The 20,384-nt window shown below is 43.0% G+C and overlaps 1 protein-coding gene across 1 annotated transcript in view; it reads left to right on the top strand.

The window, feature by feature from the left end:
* Nucleotides 1-20,384, top strand: part of PCSK2 (proprotein convertase subtilisin/kexin type 2) — a 243,851-nt gene that overhangs the window by 144,040 nt on the left and 79,427 nt on the right. The window contains exon 3 of the mRNA XM_040351270.1: nt 18,650-18,763. Within this exon, the coding sequence (XP_040207204.1) occupies nt 18,650-18,763 (114 nt within the window). The remainder of the gene's footprint in view (nt 1-18,649; nt 18,764-20,384) is intronic.

Genomic DNA, 20,384 nt, shown 5'->3' with positions numbered 1-20,384 from the left:
CATTTAAATGGTAATCGCCCCCTGGAGAAGAGGAACGCCTTGCGCCGGCCCGATTTAAGTTACACCGCTCAAAATTTCTAGGTAAGTGCTTTGTGGATCGGGCACTTAGTTAGAGATTTTGCGTCGGTGTAACTTAAATGGAAAAAGTTACGTTGCGCCAGTTTTTTGAGGATTAGGCCCCATGTCACAAAGGTCTACAGTAATCATATCTATTGTGTTCTTTTTTGGTGTGTCTATGGCAGTTCTTTCTTTTTTTACTTCTGTGGTGTTTCACCAATTTCAAATCCTTGGTTGCACGATCAAATACTTTTTTGACCATTTTCCACAGGATTTAGTTGTGCCGCTTATGTTACCTTCTTACTTTAATTACCGTCTAACCCCCTCAATGTGTGTGTTTTTTCTAGAGATTGTTGTCTGTACAGATGTCAGTATCATTAAGGCTTGAACATTAGAAGTGGGGAGGTTGACCCCCAGAAGCTTGTTTAATAATGTACTAGTTAGTGCCAATAAAAAAGTATAACAGATAGAACTCAGCTGTATAGTTGAAAGTACACTAATACGGCTACAACCACCTTAAGCATTTAATGGAAAAAAATAAGCCAATTAGCCAATTTTCTTTTGTTGCATGCCAATTCAGAAGTTCTAAACAAAGAATGGCCTTCTAAGCCTGTAGTCATAGCTACTTTATGACTCATAGTCATAGCTACTGTGTGATGGACTTAAGATGAAGTATGCAAGGGTATTGTTTTATAAACAGTGACATGTTTTATTATTAGCTAAGGCAAGCTGAGAACAGTAGTAACCCAACCAACCGTGTTAGTAAAAATTATTTAGCAAGTTATTAAAGATCTCAACTACAAATAGCACCAAAATAGCATAAGGCGATAAGTAATAAGGTGAAGTATTTCAGGCTATTAATACAAAATAAACATATATTGCAGCAGAGGGAACGCCTTCTCTTGTGGTAGTGACAGAAGAATGGTCAGAAACCCTCTACACAGCCAACATACATAGGCTTCACCAACTATGGAACCACACTCCACCTTTGGTGTACCTGATTACATTTTCTGTCTCTCTCCGAGACAGCACCCTCCAACAAGACACATAGGAGTAGATCCACAAAGAAATTACGCCGGCGTATCTACTGATACACCGGCGTAATTTCAAAATTCCCGCGTCGTATCTTTGTTTTGAATCCTCAAAACAAGATACGACGGCATCTCGGCTAGATCTGACAGGTGTACGTCTTCGTACGCCGTCGGATCTAAGATGCAATTTTTCGGCGTCTGCTAGGTGGCGGTCCCATCGTAATCCGCGTCGAGTATGCAAATTAGCTATTTCCGACGATCCACGAACGTACGACAGGCCGTCGCATTTTTTTACGTTGTTTCCGTTCGGCTTTTTCCGGCGTATAGTTAAAGCTGCTATATGATGGCGTACTCAATGTTAAGTATGGCCGTCGTTCCCGCGTATCATCTTGAAAATTTTACGTCGTTTGCGTAAGTCGTCCGTGAATGGGGCTGGACGCCATTTACGTTCTCGTCGAAACTAATGACGTCCTTGCGACGTCATTTGGAGCAATGCACCCTGTGAGTTTTTATGGACGGCGCATGCGCAGTTCGTTCGGCGCGGGGACACGCTTCATTGAAATGAAACATGCCTCCAACCCGCTGAATTTGTATTCCGTGCCCTTACGCCGCGAGAGATACGCCACGCCGCCGTAAATTATGGCGCGGATTCGTTGAGGATTCAAACCAACTAAAAGTAAGTTACAGCGGCATAGCGTATCTTAGATACGCTGCACCCAGCGCAGATGTATGTGGATCTGCCCCAGACTTGCCATCTTTCCACCTCTGTTTTCTAGGATCATGCCACACATCTATATGTTTGACTTTGCTATTCCCATTTTGAGGTCTCAACCCCCCATCACCACCACTGTTCTTCATGACTTTACAAAATTTTAACCACCTCAAGATTTCCGTACATACAGTATATATGGCCTTGTATTCAGGTGGCTATACTGGGATCATGGTTAAAGTTACAGCCATGATCCCAGTACTGTTTTTTTTCTGTTGGCGATTCTCTTTCTAGTACACGTGATCTGAGCGGCCACCGGATCACTTTTACAGGTGGCGGAAGGGGATCCACCTATCCTACCGCTGCTTTCGCTGCCTTTCCTGGACTCTTCTATCCCATCGAGGAGCTTGGGAATGATGCGGCTGGCAGCATGGGCTGCACTAAACAGAGAGAGAGAGCAACTGACATTGTTTCTCCTCCTCTGTGAGATCAGAAAACAGAAGCAACAAAGATTTTGTCAATTCTAGTGTTGCTCACGAATATTCGCATTGCGAATATTCGACTCGAATATAGCATATTCGAGAAATCGCGCTATATTTCGAATTTCGCGGTGAATATTCGCAATTCCGAATATTCGCATTTTTTCAATTTGATTTTTAAAACAGATCACATCCTATCGACGTCTAAAAGCATTGCTGGTATGATTAGAGACCCTGGGCCGAGTAGCTAAGCTGAGGCGATCCTATTATGTTGCCAAATTGAAAAAAAAAAAATTGCGATTTTTCGCTATTGCGAATGCGAAAATGATTGCGAATTTTCGATAACTGTGGTAGGAGAACTCTGATTGTCTCTGATGCAAAAGGGGGGGGCTTTGTGTATGTGTATGTGTATGTTATGAATATTTGTATGTTTGATATTATTATTTTTTGTAAGAAGGAAAAAATTGCGCATACCTTAAAAAAGGGGAGAATACAGCAGCAACTCAAAAATGTTATACAACATAAATTAATACAAGACAGAAAATGGAGTCGCTCTACAAGAATAAAAAATATGTCTAGTGACAAGACATGTGGGCAAATTATAAAATAAGCAAGCGCAAATAACTTGTGAAATACACAGTGAAACAAATATATAAAGAAATATAGTCCCAATAATAGAAAAATAATCTTTCATAAAAATGTCTTTGATATGTGAAGTGAAAAAAAGTCCAAAGCATGCAGCATGAACGTGTTCAATCTTCAAGGTGTTTGATTGACAAACGGCTGTGACAGATGGATAGAGTAAAGAATCACCACCAATGCAAAACACTTTTTATTTTCTATTGTAAAATATCAAGAATATTCTGAGCCAATCAGAGTGCTCCTTCCGCATTTGCCGAATATTCGCAATTATTTTGTATTGTAAAATATCAAGAATATTCTGAGCCAATCAGAGTGCTCCTTCTGCATTTGCCGAATATTCGCAATTATTTTGTATTGTAAAATATCAAGAATATTCTGAGCCAATCAGAGTGCTCCTTCTGCATTTGCCGAATATTCGCAATTATTTTGTATTGTAAAATATCAAGAATATTCTGAGCCAATCAGAGTGCTCCTTCCGCATTTGCCGAATATTCGCAATTATTTTGTATTGTAAAATATCACGAATATTCTGAGCCAATCAGAGTGCTCCTACAGCATTTCTCGAAATTGCGCAATAAATATCGCATTCGCATGTTGCGATATTTCGATAAAATATCACGAATATTCTGAGCCAATCAGAGCGCTCCTCCAGCATTTCTCGAAATTGCGCAATAAATATCGCATTCGCATGTTGCGATATTTCGATAAAATATCACGAATATTCTGAGCCAATCAGAGTGCTCCTACCGCAGTTATCAAAAAATCGCAATTATTTTCGCATTCGCAATAGCGAAAAATCGCAATCATTTACTTTCGATAAAATATCACGAATATTCGAATTTAGCGAATATATCTCGAATATTCGAATATATATTCGAGATATATCGCGAAATCGAATATGGCATATTCTGCTCAACACTAGTCAATTCTGGTTTTGGTTTGTTCATTTACAAGTCATTACCATCATCTGGTCAAATTCATCTTGGTTTGATCTGATGCTTTGGAGGCAAGAAGAGAGATTTGGGCTCTAATAGCCCCCCGATCTCTCCATAAAGAGCATGTTGCTCATCCCTTGTAAATGGCAATAAAGCTGATAAACAAAAAATAATTAAGGGGACAATGTAAAAAAAAAAAAAAATACAATAATTGATAAAAAAAAAAAATGTAAAGCACCCCCAACCCCCCATTCTCATGCACAAAGGTGAACGCGCGCATAGGTCCCGCATGCATATGTAAACTGTGATCGCACCACACATATGAGGTGTCACGATGAACGTCAGGGCAAGAGCAATAATTCTATGGCCAGACATCCTGTGTAACTTTAAACTGATTACCTGTAAAGGCTTTTAAAACTTTGCCTATGGATAATTGAATGTACTGTAGTTTGTTGCTGTTGTGGGTGTACGCAATTTTAAAGCGAGACATGTTTAGTATCTATTTACTCAGCATAATGTCATTTTTAATATTTTACCACATATTTTACCACAAATTGGGTATTTTATTGTGTTTGGGTTCACTAAAATTCACTAAAGTATATCTTTTCAAAAGAAATTGTGCTTGAACAGAAAAATGCCCATTATACATTTAAGCCATTAGGCTCTGATAAAATGTCCATGGTTCTATTGTATTACATTTAGGTAATTAAGGACATTTGGTCTGCTTGCCGCTAGCCCCTAATGAAGTCATGTGAGGGTGACATAAAGAGCAGGGTGTGATCAGAGGCAGACATGGGACCAGAAGTGACATATCTGTAACGAGCGATCGCAGGTGCCCGGCGGTGATCACGCATCAGGGGCGAGCGGGGGGCGTGCGTGCGCCCCTCCGGCGGCGCACGCGCGCCCCTATTGGCTGCTCGGCGAGATGACGTATAGCTACGTGATCTCACCCAGCAGAGCTGACCTTCCGCCGTATAACTGCGGCGGCTGGTAGGCAAGCAGTTAAATCAAGTCGATTTAAATCACAATTTTTAAAGAGCAACTGTCATATCTGTGACGCAGCGGCTCCATCTCTGACCTGCTGTTGACTCACCGACAGTCCAATTCATAGGATGGGATGGCTGGTGATGCGGCAGTGATACAAGGGGAGGGACGTGGTGGGAGCAGGTGAGTATTATGTCATGATGGATCATAAATGACAGGTGCTCTTTAAATGTAACGCCTTATTCTTGCTGGTACAGTAGTTAGAATTTTTACTATTCGCAAACAATATGAAGGTTTCCTATTTAGAATAATAAGCTGTCAAGTTAGTAAAACAGCGATATCAGAACTGATTTAATCATACAGTTTGTAGTGTGCATAGATTTCTAAAACAATGGGATAAAGGAATATTCCTGAACTTTGCTTTATCTCATGGTTACGGTGAAATTGTACGAATACATCAATGCAGTACATGTTATCTCAGCTTGCAGAGTTTAGATTCATTGAATGAGTTTACCAAAAATGTAAACATTGCAGAATATACAGCCCCATGCTACATAACTAAGCTCCATTTCAAGCTGAATAAACTAAATTATTAATGCATCTTAAATAAAAACTATCATTAGGTACATTTTTACTTCAAAAGCATTTTATTAAAATAGATTTGATTTAAATAAAAAAAATCAGATGTAAATGAAAAAAAAAAACAGATTTTTTTTTTTAAATCAAAGATGTTTATTTAGAAAAGACAGAAAGGAAAATCACAGCGAATACACAGCTCATTAACACATCACCGGAACATCCCACCAGTGCAAATAACAGTTCACACCTGAAGCACCGCAGACTCCCAAATAACAGAAGACCTCGTGCGAGGCCACTATTTAAGAGGCACTAGCCCCACTGGAATACACACGTCCCCCAAATCATATACAAATGATAAAACCAATGAATCAAACTCCCCACTCTCCGACTGCCCCCGATGGCTGACCACCCCCCTCATCTACCTAAGCAGCCTATCCATGACCAGATCCACCGGGGATAAGCCAGGTGAATCCAACCACGGGGCCCACACTTGTTCAAACTTTCTCGAGCAGCCCCTGTGTTGATAGACATACCTCTCCAATCTTATGGTGTCACCCATTTGAGCAATCCATTCCTTCAACGTTGGAGGATCAACTGCCTTCCAATGCCGAAGGATTAGCCTACGGGCCTGAAACAGAGCTCTCAATATGGCTTGCCTGCTATTGTCGTCCAGTGACGCATCATCTATAATGCCAAGAAGACATGGTTTCGGATCAACAGGAATGCTAGTCAGATAAACTCTGTTAAGGAGAGTCACGACCCCTGACCAGAATAAATGAAGCTTGGGGCACCGCCACAGTAAATGAATCAAGTCGCCATGGTCCCTTGCGCACCTGGTGCAATTGGAGTCTGGCCTCACCCCCATTTTTAATAATCTGACGGGTGTGTAATGCACTCTGAGCACAATGTACAATTGAGATAATCGCTGAGCCACATTCAGGGAGCACAACTGCACTGCCTGAAGTGCCTCCTCCCATTGCTCATCCTCAAAGGCCCCTACGTCCCTCTCCCACTTCGTGGACACCCCAAGTGGAAAGTCATCTAAGTAGATATTTAAGATCATTGAGTAAGCATCGGAAATAAAACCCTTAAACTGAGACACTTCGGCCATTAATTTGAATATCGGCGTCTTCGAAAGGACCCACGGGGCCCCCCCTGCCTGCGCCATCACAGCATGCCGCAACTGCATGTAATGGAAGAGCATAGACTGTGGAAGGCGATAACTCTCCCTTAGTTCAGGGAAGGGGATCAACGCACCCGCAACAAAAATGTGTTTCAGAAGCGTAACACCATGTCTACTCCACCGCGTCCCACAGTCCAATGAGAGCAGTTCTCCATAGTACTTATTTTCCCAGATCGGGCTGAAACCTGTGAACCCCTCTACCTCCTGCATCTGTCTAAGTTTGTTCCATATTTTTTGCAGTAGCGCATATGTGGGAAACTTTTTGTTGGATAATGCGTATGCCAGGGCCTCCATACCAGTAGGTACACTATCGAAGCCAGTGGCATAACACATCAGGGCCCTAATGGGATCCGATTTCCCCTCTCCACCCTCAGGGGCCTGCCTCTTTGGCATAGCCCTGGCAATATGTTGCGCCTGAGCCGCCAAATAATATACCCAAGGATTAGGGAGGGCGAGGCCTCCCGCCATCTTAGGCTTCTGAAACTGCTCCAACTTCACCCTAGGAGACTTGGCCTGCCAGATAAAGGTCCTGAAAAGGGAATTAATAATCCTGAACATCTTCAGAGGGATGACCACAGGGGTATTGTGCAGGATATATAAGAGCTGAGGCATAAAGATCATTTTAATGAGATTGACCCTACCCACTAGGGACATCCGAAGGCGAGACCAGATCTTAACCTTATCTCTAATTCTATTCAACAACGGTGTCAAATTGAGTGCTAGAAAATCACGTGGTTCAGGAGTAACCTGGATACCAAGATACTTAAATCCTGTGGATACCGGTACCCTGTGAATCATCTTCTCCCCTCCTCCCTGGACCTCATCCAGCAATAAAAGCGAGGACTTAGTCCAGTTAATGACTAGGCCAGAATAGGACCCAAACCTGCCGACCACTGCCATCGCCTCCTCCAGGGAGCCAGCAGTGTCACCCAAAAGGAGCATGGTGTCGTCGGCATACAACATAATTTTCTCCTGGATCTCCCCATATTGTAGGCCCCTCACTCTCTGATTCGCTCTGATCAGGGCTGCCATGGGTTCAATGGCGATGGCGAAGAGAAGCGGGGACAGCGGGCATCCCTGCCGGGTACCTCTATGCAGGGTAAACGGTTTAGAGACATGGCCCGCCTCCCTAATCACCGCCCTGGGCGAGCAGTATAATAGCTGTACCCACGACAGGAACTGTTCACCGAAGCCAAATTTACCCATAACTGCCCAAAGGTAACCCCATTCTATACTGTCAAAAGCCTTGTGGGCATCTAACGACAATAGGGCCCTGTTTCCCATGTGCTCTGACACTGTCTGAATATTCAAATAAAGCCTGCGGAGATTGATGGCTGTGCACTTTTGAGGCATAAAGCTGGACTGGTCTGAGTGGATGATGCAGGAGATGACCCTGTTGAGCCTCAGAGCCAGAACCTTCGCCAAGATTTTAATATCGCTCTGTAAGAGCGAGATCGGCCTATATGAACCCGGGTCAAGAGGGTCTTTACCCGATTTCAGAAGAAGCACAATGCAAGCTCTGGTCATGGAATCTGGTAAACACCGTCGTTCTCTAGCAAAATTAAGAACCCTAAGCAGGTGTGGCAAGACTATCCCCCCATACTGTTTGAATATTTCCCTGGGTAGGCCGTCATCCCCCGGAGATTTCGAATTAGGAAAAAGACTGAGAGCCTCTTGCAACTCTTCCAGCCTAATCGGAGAATCCAGGAGTGCCCTCTGGGCAGCCGACAAACTAGGCAGTTCAATTTCCCGCAGGTACTCCTGTTACTCCAAATCCGAATAAGCCACCCGGGACCTGTACAGATCAGAATAGAACCTAACCAGCTCCTCCATAATTTGTGCGGGAGTATTTACGAGCCCACCCCCCTCCTTTCGCAGTGCACCAATAGATGGGGATGTTTGGGACGCCTTCACTATCTTTGCGAGCAGACGGCCTGTTTGTTCACCCTCCTCGAAGAAAGCCTGTCTATTGAAAAAACGTTTTCTATCAGCCGATTCCCTAGTAATCCTATCCACTGCCTCCTGTGCTGCCATCCATGCCTCTCTAGCCGCATCTGAGGGATCTGCAATGAATTCTGCCTCCAGCCTGCTCACCAATATTTCAGATTGCTCCCGTAGCCCATTCGTCTTGGCCTTGATACCATTAACCTCTGTTATCAGGATTCCCCTGAGAAACGCTTTAAACGTCTCCCAGATCAATCCCAAATCCGGGTGACTCTCATGGCGCCGCCAAAACCCAGCAATCTCCTCCGCCACTCGTGCATGGGAAGGGAACAAATTGAGCCAGAAGGCGTTGAGCTTCCAAGGTGCCCTAGGGAGATCCGTAGCGGGCCTAACAATCAGGGATGCCAAAAGAGGGGAATGATCCGACACCCCTCTTACCAGGTATCTAAGATCCTCTAACAGATTGACCGTCTGGGGCGAGCATAAGCATATGTCAATGCGTGACAGAGAGAGGTGAGATTTGGAAAAACAGGAGAACAGCTTTTGCTGCGGGTTACGGCTGCGCCACGGATCAACCCAACCTACCTCCTCCGTGAACTTCCGCAATGCTGTTCGAGCTCTGTTGCGGGAAACCAATGGAGGCGGATGTTTGTCCATGACAGGATCCATATAACAGTTGAAATACCCCATAACGACAAACGGTACATCAGGGTGATCCAACTGATACATTAACAAAATCCGCAGTACTTCAGAGTTGAAAGGAGGGGGCACATATACAGCAGCTAATATACATTTCAGTTGACCTATTTTACACAGTAGAACCACATAACGCCCCTCGTCATCTATCAATTTGTCCAGCAGAAGAAACTCCAGGGCCTTGTGGACCAATACACTCACCCCTCTCGAATAGGAGGTATGGGTAGAGTGATAGGCCCAACCCACCCAAGAAAAACCCAGGCAAGAAACCGTGTCCGGCACAAGGTGAGTCTCCTGCAGAACATAGATAGCAGGGGAGTACTTCTTCAAAATAGTAGTAACCATGGTACGTTTCAGAGGGCTCTGAACACCTCTAATGTTCCAAGACAGTAATGTAACAGTACTCATTTTCAATCCGTCTTAAGACCTGAATAACCTAAAATATCGTGTACCCTAGGCGCCGTAGGGTGTGCATATGTCCAGTGCGCCAAGTGTATCAAAAACACAGTACCTGGGATCTGCTTCAAGAGTTTCCTGTGAGTACATCGGCGTTGTCCAGAACTGCAGCTGTGATAATAAAGAATTAAAGCATAAAAAAGAAAAACGTGTATGCAACTAACAAACGATACCCCCCAGCGACCATCAGGAGAGCCCTCCATAGTGCGGGGCACCGAGCAGGGGTTGCAAAGGTACCAACAATGAAAAAATAAAAAAAGGGGGGGAGAACAACAAAAACAAAGGGGTAGAAAACCCACCCAAGAGACCCTGTAGGTCGAACCTAACACCCTGAACCTACACTGCAGGTGTCTCCTGAGGAAAACTGCCACAAGGACAAAAATATGAAAAAAGATCACTTAAGTTCTTGTTAGAAATATTCACTTGCTCACAACACTGTCAGAGAAAAGCTGTAGGTTGTGGCTTCCCAGCCAAACTGGAATGAACAAACCTGTACCGGACCGGAACCTGCGAAGGCCATGAATCAGTCTCCCTTTGCCGCCGCTCTCCTGCCCTCTTGACGAATAGCGTGTTCGTTGGCGTCCAGCCAGGATGATGCATCAGCCGCCGCTTCAAAGAAATGAGACTGACCGCCAACTATGATCCGGAGCTTTGCCGGAAACAGCATAGCATATGAGGCCCGCAGCCGCTGCAGCCTCTTCTTGACATCAGCAAACCTTGCTCTTCTCTTCTGTACTTCCGCCGAGTAATCAGGGTAAAACGATACACGAGCCCCATTAAACAGGATATTGCGCCGCTCCCTCGCTTGTCTGAGCACGATTTCTTTATCTTTATAGTTGAGTAGCCTCGCAATCATGGTGCGCGGCGGGTGACCCGGCGGTAAGGGTCTAGTTGGTACCCTGTGCGCTCGCTCCACTGAATATAACCGGGTAAAGACCTCCTTCCCAAACACCTGGAGCAACCATTGTTCAACAAATTCGGTGGGGTCCCTACCCTCGGTTTTCTCGGGGAGCCCCACTATGCGAACATTATTTCGTCTTAAACGATTTTCGATGTCGTCAGACTTGAGGTCATTCGCCCTGGCAATCCTGGCAGTGATTTGCACATCTCTTATGAGTGGTGTCAGCTTGTCCTCCAAATCACTGATGCGTCCCTCAGCAGCAGTGGTGCGCTCCCGTGTCTTCTGCAGATCATGTCTAATGAACCCCAATTCCTCCTTCAAAGTGCCAAAGTTCTCCTGTAGTGAGTGTACTGACGCCGTGCATTTATTCACCGCACGCAGTATGTCAGCCAGGGAAGGCTGAGCATCACTCCCATCCTCCTCTTCCTCCTCCATCATCAATAAGTCCCGCACTGAGGAGGCCTCAGGGCCCTGAGTGCCTGCCTCATCCTCTGCCTGCGTATGAAAGACTGCAGGGGTTGCTGACATGTCCTCCCCACTCCCATGTGCTGCTGCGCTCGTTAGCTTCTGGGCATAGTAAAGTATGTCCTTAGGGGGGTCTTTCCCAGTCCCTCGAGGGGTTTTAGGAGGCTTACCCGTGTCCCTGCTTTTATCCGTGCCTCGTGCGCGCTGTGAGAGAGGAGCCGCGGCGCCATGTTGGATTTCGGGCGGCCCGGTCTCCAGCTGTTTGCTGGTCAGCATGGCTTCCACGATCGCCGCAAATGTCACCCAGGACGTCCAGACGGGAGTCTGCACCGAATCGGTCAAATACCGCAAGGATTAGCTGGCTGGGAAGAGGATCTTTGGAGGATTAGTGCGGGAGCTCCGTGATGCACGTCCTCTCACATGCCGCTCTCGGCCACGCCCCCCCCCAAAAAAATAAAAAAAAACAGATTTAAATAAAAAAAAAAATAAAAAAAATCAGATTTATTGATTTCTTTAAAAAAATCATTGGTTTCTATCCACCCTAGTTTAGATGCAACACTAGCTTACACACATATACATATATAAAAATATAGTAAAAATGTTTTGATACAAGTACCCCCCCTTTCCATACCAGTAATCTGTACTTTTCCATCCCCCCATTCCAGTCCTCTACCAGGTGTATTGACAGAACAGCACTCAAACTTCACTACATGAGTGCCATTCTGTAGTAAAGATTGCTCACCACTGGAGGGAAGAAGAGGAGGAACAAGACAGGGCTAAGCAAAATGGAGAGCTTTTATTTCTGTCAGTGAAGTTTGAGAGATTTCAGAAAAAAAAAAAAAAAGCTCCTTTTAACTATCCTGTACCTATTCTTGTGTCATAAATGACTGAAAATTTGCCGAATTATTTGAATTATTTCAATTTTCATAGAATGAAAAATAAACAGTGAAAAAAATGTAAATCAACAGTATACAAACATGAAAACAAAAAAAATACAAAGAACACTAATGCCTTGTACACACGACCGGTTTTCACGACTAGAAAACTGCCATGCCAAAACGTGCATGCTCAGAATCAAGTATGCAGCCCAAAAGCAGCCCAAAGGGTGGCGCCATTTAAAATGAACTTCCCCTTTATAATCCCGGCGTGTGTGTTGTACGTCACCGTGCTTTGGTCGGACGTTTTTTTGCATGAACGTGTGTATGCAAGTCAGACTGGAGAGGAATCACGTCGGGAAAAACTTTTTTTTTTTTTTTTCCTGACAAGAAAAATGGTCGTGTGTACGAGGCATAAGGGCTCATTTACATCTATGCATGGTGGTAATGCTCACAGCTACCCTTTTCCCCCAAAAATAAGACAGTGTCTTATATTAATTTTTGATCCCAAAGATGTGCTAGGTCTTATTTTCAGGGGATTTCTTATTTTTCCATGAAGAAGAATACGGTACACATTTATTGTTGAACAAACAAAAGCAAATGTATTACCTATAACCCCTTCTGATCCTCCTGTGCCATTTTGTTTCCCCCTTCTGATCCTCCTGTGCCATTTTGTTTCCCCCTTCTCATCCTCCTGTGTCATTTTGATTCCCCCTTCTCATCCTCCTGTGTCATTTTGATTCCCCCCCTTCTGATCCTCCTGTGTCATTTTGATTGCCCCCTCTGAGCCTCCTGTGTCATTTTAAGTGATCCCCCTCCCCCACCCCTGTGCCAGTGGACACCTTCACCAGACATCCCCCCCACCCCTTTATCAGACATTTCCATTCATTGCCGGACTCCTGCTCCGCGCTACTACCGTACTCACCGTCTACGGTAATTGTACAACCAGACTCAGTCAGGGCACAGCAAGCAGCAGGCGGCAGCTTGTCCTTGCGGCGGCGCAGGCTCTCTGATGAAGAGACCGCGCACTTCCTGTCTGTGCTGCAGCCAATAGTGAGCTGCGTGATGGCGCCCACCGGTCCATGGTACAGAGTGTTACGGTACCTTCGGGGGACCTTACAGTATTATCGCGATGCCTTATGGTCGGGGGAGGCCCTATTATCGGGGAGGTCTTATTTTCGGGGGGATGCCTTATATTTCTGCGAGAGGCAAACCTGAAAGGAGGTCTTATTTTCGGGGGATGTCTTACTTTTGGGGAAACACGATAGGTTCAAATAAGCCCATATAGTTTCCCTTAAGAAATTAAACTGCAGTACTTAGAGATTAGCTTGTCGCATAGGAAAGAGTTATAACTCTACTTGAAATGCATTTTCATGCAGTAAAATGGACAATTGTTATTGTCCTGCCATTAGCTAGGTATTACACATAAATCCATTAGGCATACCAATGAACTCCTTCCCTGACTCACTAATGAGCAAACTTTGCAAACCAGGAAGACAAAAGTCAAATGAGAAGGACATTACAATGAAAATCCAGTCCAAGAAACCTAGGAGCTCGTGTTAATTATTTTTTATTTATTTATCATTTATTACTGAAAGGAGTTTTTCTTTATCACATAATCTGTTCAACATAGTGACAGCTTCTTCTTGGTGTTTTTTTCTTTCTTTTTTCTTTTTGATGTTTGAGATGAAGCATCACTGCATTCTATAGGTGTCTTCAGGGATTGTACAGTATATCACAGCTTGTGATCCCCGAAGGGTGGTGTCATGCTCAGAGCTGTCATTGTTTTACTGCTCTTTCCACGAAGGAACTGCCAGTCCATCAATCAGTAACCTTGTATTCTGCTCTAATAATAGCTGCACCGCAAACATACAGTTCTACTGAAGCGTATGACATGTGAGACCAAGCTGTGCGGCTGCTAAAGACTGCCGCTAATCACCAACAAACTATACATTTTATGTAACTAGTGGTGGATTTTAGGGATTTGAAATTTAAAATAATTTAATAACACTGCCAGTATAACCAGATTTAATATGAAAAAATACAAATCTGTAATACCTGACATTTCTGCAGGAATGCCATGACGTTTTTATTTGTGAATCTGTAATAATTTTTTTTCTACAGTGTATTAATTGTTAATATTTCATTACTTTAAATAGAAGGTTTAAAATGAACTGCTTTTCTATGCTAAAGCTACCATACACCATAGGGCCGCAGCCACACTGCTTTCCATGAGTAGGGCCAGAATTTATGAAGGTAGGGCTAGAATTTATGAAGTCTTGTCATTAATGCATTTCTGTTCACAGTCTGTAGATAATGCTGAGGTACGAGGCCCTATGCTGATGGAACACGTTTTATTGTAGCGCCAAGAGTGCTTTAACCACTTCAGCCCTGGACAATTTTGCTGGTCAACAACCGGGCCACTTTTTGCGTTTCGGCACTGCGTCGCTTTAACTGACAATTGCGCGGTCGTACAACATGGCTCCCAAACAAAATTGGCAATTTCTTTTGGTGGTATTTGATCACCTCTGCGGTTTTTATTTTTTGCGCTATAAACAAAAATAGAGCGACAATTTTTAAAACAAATGAATATTTTTTTACTTTTTGCTGTAATAAATATCCCCCAAAAATATATATAAAACGTTTTTTTTCCTCAGTTTAGGCTGATACGTATTCTTCTACATATTGTTCTTAAAAAAAACCGCAATAAGCGTTTATTGATTGGTTTAAAAATGATAGCGTCTACAAAATAGGGGATAGTTTTATGGAATTTTTATTAATATTTTTTTTTTACTAGTAATGGCGGCGATCAGCGATTTTTATCGGTGCTGCGACCTTATGGTGGACACTCAGACACTTTTGACACATTTTTGGGACCATTGGCATTTTTATAGCAATCAGTGCTATAAAAATGCATTGATTACTGTAAAAATGCCACCGGCAGGGAAGGGGTTAACACTAGGGGGCGAGGAAGGGGTTAATTATGTTCCCTTTATGTTCCCTGGGTGTGTTCTAACTGAAGGGGGGTGGGACTGACTTGGGGAAATGACAGATCCCTGTTCATACATTGTATGAACAAACGAACGGTAATTTCTCCCCCTGACAGGACCGGGAGCTGTGTGTTTACACACACAGCTCCCAGTTCTCGCTCTGTAACGAGCGATCGCGGGTGCCCAGCGGTGATTGCGCCTGCCGGGCATGCGTGTCGGCACCAGGGGCGAGCAGGGGGCGCGCGAGCCCCTAATGGCTGGAATGCAAAATGACGTATAGCTACGTGATTTCGTGCAGCCGAGCTGACCTGCTGCCGTATAACTGCTGGCGGCTGGTCGGCTAGTGGTTAATACACAGCAAAGGAACACCACTGCTCAAGGCTAGAGCACCATAGCTCATATACCATTCACAGATAAAGTTGCCTGCCCAGCGCTAAACATTTAAAATAGGATAACTGCACAATCCGCTGCAAACATCGATGCTTTATTCAAGATTCCGATGAAAACCATCACAGCATAAGAGCACAGCAAGTACGAAAGTTGACGCGTTTCACATACCAGAGTACTGGTAAAGACTGCAGTTAATCACGACAAACTCTAGAGTACCTAGAGGTAGATTTTAGGGATTTGCAATTTTAGATAATTATATAATACTGCAAGTGTAACCAGATTTAATATGAAAAAATACAAATCTGTAATACCTGACATTTCTGCCGGAATGCCATGAAATTTACCTTTTCTAAATCTGTTTTGGGGAAAAAAAAATTCTGCAGTGTAATCATTTCTAACATTTAATTTCTGTAAATAGCGTTGCATGAGTAGGGCTAAAACTTATGAAAATAGGGCTTGAATTAATGAAGCCTTGTCATTAACGCATTTCTGATGACAGTCTGTAGATCAGGTACGAGGCCCTATGTTTACGGAACACAGTTTATTGTAGAACTAGGAGTGCTTTAAATGGGTAGAAGACAATTCGCAACTCCATACATGCTCCTAATAAGTCCAAGTTTATTATAATTCCATAAAAGAAGAAACTATACAGCAGATGTTAACGCGTTTCAGACGTAATGGCCTTGCTCACAAAACTAGGTGTGCTTTACCTGTGTGTGCACTTCTAGTTATGAGACAGCCCGACAGCTTCTGATCTCGATTAACAATCAGAAACCAATCTGTCTATTTTACAGTTATGTGATCAACATGACAGACAGCCATTGTGATCACATGTGGTTTGTTTACAAACAAACCTACTGGCTGCAGCTATCATAGGGTCTTGCACAAAGGATACAGTTGTCACAGTGGTAATGCATGTGTTTAAAAAGACATCTTTTAAAAAATATATATTAAATATATTGAATTGATTTAAAACTGTTGTTTGTGTTTTAAAAGACCATAATGTATTGAAGGAGTAGAGCATTTACTTTCAAAGTGAATTTTCACATATTTTAGTTATAATATATGAAAATTCACTGTGCAAAGAATACCCCTACCATATCCCCTTATAAAAGATTGAACACATATCACATAACACCCCCTTATTTCTTCTTTTTATTCACTGAGGGGGGATAGGCAAAAGGAGGGGGGGTAGATGGAAGTAGGGAAGGGAAGGAGGAAGGTGAGAAAGGGGAAAGGGATTTTAATCACTAATGGTACTTACATATATTTGGTTTGATTGATTTGGATTGATTTTTAAGATGACAAAGTAGAAGACAACTAGAGGAGGTAAGAAATTTGAAATCCAGATCGTAGGATGGGTGCAATTGGAACGGACCGTAGCTGAAATGCAGACATAATTGAGTATAATGGGATATGAAACCAACAAAGTACACGGTGGGACAATTGGAATGGAAAGGAAGATAACTAAAGCAAAGCTAAATGAGGTTTAGCTATAATCGGAGGGTAATCGGCTATTTGGACACACACCCTGTTAGTGTGTCTTCCCTTATGTGTTATGTTGATGTGTGAATATATTGGGATATGTAAGATATATGGGCCAGATCCACAAAGAGCCGCCGTAACTTAAATATTCTGATTTAAGTTACACTGCCGCAAAATTTCTACCTAAGTGCCCGATCCACAAAGCACTTACCTAGAAATTTTCAGGTGTGTAACTTAAATTCCGCCGGCGCAAGGCGTTCCTATTCAAATGGGGGCGAGTCCCATTTAAATTAGGCGCGCTCCCGCGCCGAACGTACTGCGCATGCTCGTGACGTCATTTTCCCGACGTGCATAGCACGAAATTACGTTACGCCGAGCTTCGTGAATCGCGCCGGGTCAAAAAAATTGCGTCGGGAAAAAAAAAAGATACGGCGGGAAAAATAAATAAATAAATAACAGCGTCGCGGGTAAGAAGGGTCTGCTTTTACAAGGTGTAAACAGTTTACACTTTGTAAAAGCAGCCCTAATTTTACACATGCAACTTAATACTTATGGAAAAAAAACGAAGCTGAAAAGCTCCGTAAGTGCTAATTTGCATACCCGAAGCGGCATTTCGACGCGAAATGCCCCCAGCGGCGGATGCGGTACTGCATCCTAAGATCCGGCAGTGTAAGTCCCTTACACATGCCGGATCTTCTGCCTAACTATGGAAAACTGATTCTGTGGATCAGTTCCAAAGATAGAAACAGGGATACGATGGCGGAACAGCATATCCGCCTGCGTATCTCTTTTGAGGATCTGGCCCTTAGAGTCTAGCACTCTATGAGATATTTTTCATAGTTGTATAATATAGGTATGATAATTTATTTCATCAGATATGACGTCCTCCAGGGCACCTAGAAAACTTCATATCTGACGAAATGCCTCGGATGATGTGCTGTGACATCATCACGCCGGGAAGTGTCATCGGGAGTAACTTACGATCAGTTCACAGGGCTATTTTTGGATATGTTGTTTTATTTTCTTTACCCGTGAGAGTGATTAAATAATAAAATTAGGCAGTTTTTCATATGTGGAGCATATTTTCTCCTTTTTATTTTCATATGGGCTGGCATATATGAGTTAATACTGGAAAGATGGGTTAAAGAGATACTCTCCCCGTATATCTCCACTGGGTGGATGAGAGGATAAAACCTGGATGAGCAGAGGATATATTTGTATACAGTGTTTTATGACTTCTCTTTAGTTAGAGAGTCAACATTTTTCTGGTAAGCCTTCAGATGCGTCTCTCTGGTGGCGGGATTCACAGCACCCTCACCCTGTTTGGAAGATTTTAATATCACCTATTTTCACAATTTTGGGACTCAATTGGAGTTTTTTCTTTTATGTATTTGATTATGCTTATATATGCTTTCATAATTTAGTGTATTTTCATTGGTGTAGCAGAACACATTATTATATCAAATATATTTTGAATTTAATAAAAAGTAAAATTTTATAAAAATGAAAGAAAACCCAATCATGTGTAAGAATTCAAAAATGATCTTTGCTTGCGGATGAATGGATGACTGAAGTCAGCACAATTTCATCTCTTTCACTAAGCTTAGAGTGAAGTCATTCATATAAGTGGGAACTTAGGTATGTGCATGATTAGGTATGATTAGGTATGTACATGATTAGGTATGTACATGGGAATGGCAGTATGAATATATCAGCAAAATATATAAAGAAGTAGATTTTACACATCACAAGTACTACTGTTAAAAGCACAAACCAAGATGATAAGATATTATCAGAAAGAAGATATCTGAGCGAGATCTTTACAGGATGCTTTTCGTTATATTTCAGGTTCGGAAAGTTGTTCAGCAAGAAGGTTTTGACAGAAAGAAACGAGGATACAGGGACATCAATGACATCGACATCAATATGAATGATCCCCTATTTACAAAACAGTGGTATCTGGTAAGTGAAAGATTTAGTATGTTTGAAATGTTAATGATACAAGATAGTTTTATGCTGATAACAGTACGTTTAGAATGCCAGTAGCATACACCTGACAAAACGGCGTATCAAGGTGTATGACTATTGCCAAGCTCAGTATAATATATGCAAATAATACTATGTTCTGTGTAAATGTATCTGCTTTTGAATTGTTCTTTTAGTATAGCAGAGGATTTCTTTCTTGCATATTTCGGATGTCAAATTCAAATCCCATTGATGTTAAGGGGAGATAATTGTTAAATAACAGTAATAACCATTTTCTAGGCTATTAGGCAAGAGGTTGTCAAACCAATGGCATATTGGGCCAGACACTGCCCAGGGGAACACGTAACAAAGTAAAAAAAAAAAAGTTTTACAATTACATTTGGCTGGGAGCAGCAATTTATTAGAGGTTAACCACTTCCCGACCCCGCTATAGCCGAATGACGGCTACTGCGCGGTCGTCAAGTTCTGGTAGGGCGACATGTGACGTCCTCCTGTAATCACGCCCGCCGCCTGCCCGCTGCGGCACGTGGGTGGTGCGATTTGTGATTGCTGTGTCTTAAGGAACACAGCTGATCACACATCAGGGTAAAGAGCCAATCACAGCGGCCCTTTAACACGTGATCAGCTGTGTCCATTTAGAGCTCATCTCGATGAAAAACCTAAGCCGGTTATCAGCATTTCTTTCCTCACGCTAACAGCGTGAGGAGAGGCAAGGAGAGACGGTAACCGGCTTGTTTAAAAGGGACATCTACACTGATAGTTAGGGCACTGATTATCAGTGTCCTGATTATGAGTGCTGTCCCAACAGTGGCCACCAGTGCTGCCTATCAGTGGCCATCAGTGCTGGCTATCAGTGCCCATCATGCTGCCAATCAGTGCCCATCAGTGCCTTCTCATCAGTGTTGCCTATCAGTGCTGCCTATCAGTGCCATCTATCAGTGTCCATCAGTGCTGCCAATTAGTGCCCATCAGTGCCTCCTCATCAGTGTCGCCTATCAGTGCTCATCATTGCTTTTCCGTGCCGCAAATCAGTTTCATCAGTGCCGCCTATCAGTGCCCATCCATGCCCATCAGTGCAGCCCCATCAGCACACATCAATGAAGGAAAAAGATTAAATAGTTTAGGGAGCGCAACACCACTATTTGATTTTTTTGTGATTCTTTCGTGGGTAGTGTTTGACCCTTACGGTGTTTGCAGCACCCTTGAGCAACTCTATTTACCCATAATAGCGCAGGAATACCCCCGTTTTACATATAATGAAGGAAAACAATTACCCATTTGCAAAAAAATTTTAACTATGAAAAAAGTTTTTTTTTTTTCAAAATTGTTATGCCTCGTACACAAGACCGTTTTTCGGGTTCTAAAAAATGAAGTTTTTAAGGGTCTAGAAAAAACGACGTTTTTTTCAACCCGATCATTAAAACAGCCTTGCCTACACACGATCGTGAAAAAAAATGCTCTAGCAAAGCGCGGTGACGTACAACACGTACCACGGCACTATAAAGGGGAAGTTCCATTCGGATGGCGTCACCCTTTGGGCTGCTTTTGCTGATTTTGTGTTAGTGAAAGACGATTCGCGCTTTTCAGTCTGTTACTG

Source organism: Rana temporaria, chromosome 4 (assembly GCF_905171775.1).
Source record: "Rana temporaria chromosome 4, aRanTem1.1, whole genome shotgun sequence".
In the NCBI taxonomy this organism is placed as follows: Eukaryota; Metazoa; Chordata; class Amphibia; order Anura; family Ranidae; genus Rana; species Rana temporaria.
The sequence above is the reverse complement of the archived record's forward strand: the minus strand, read 5'-3'. Positions and strand labels throughout refer to the sequence as shown.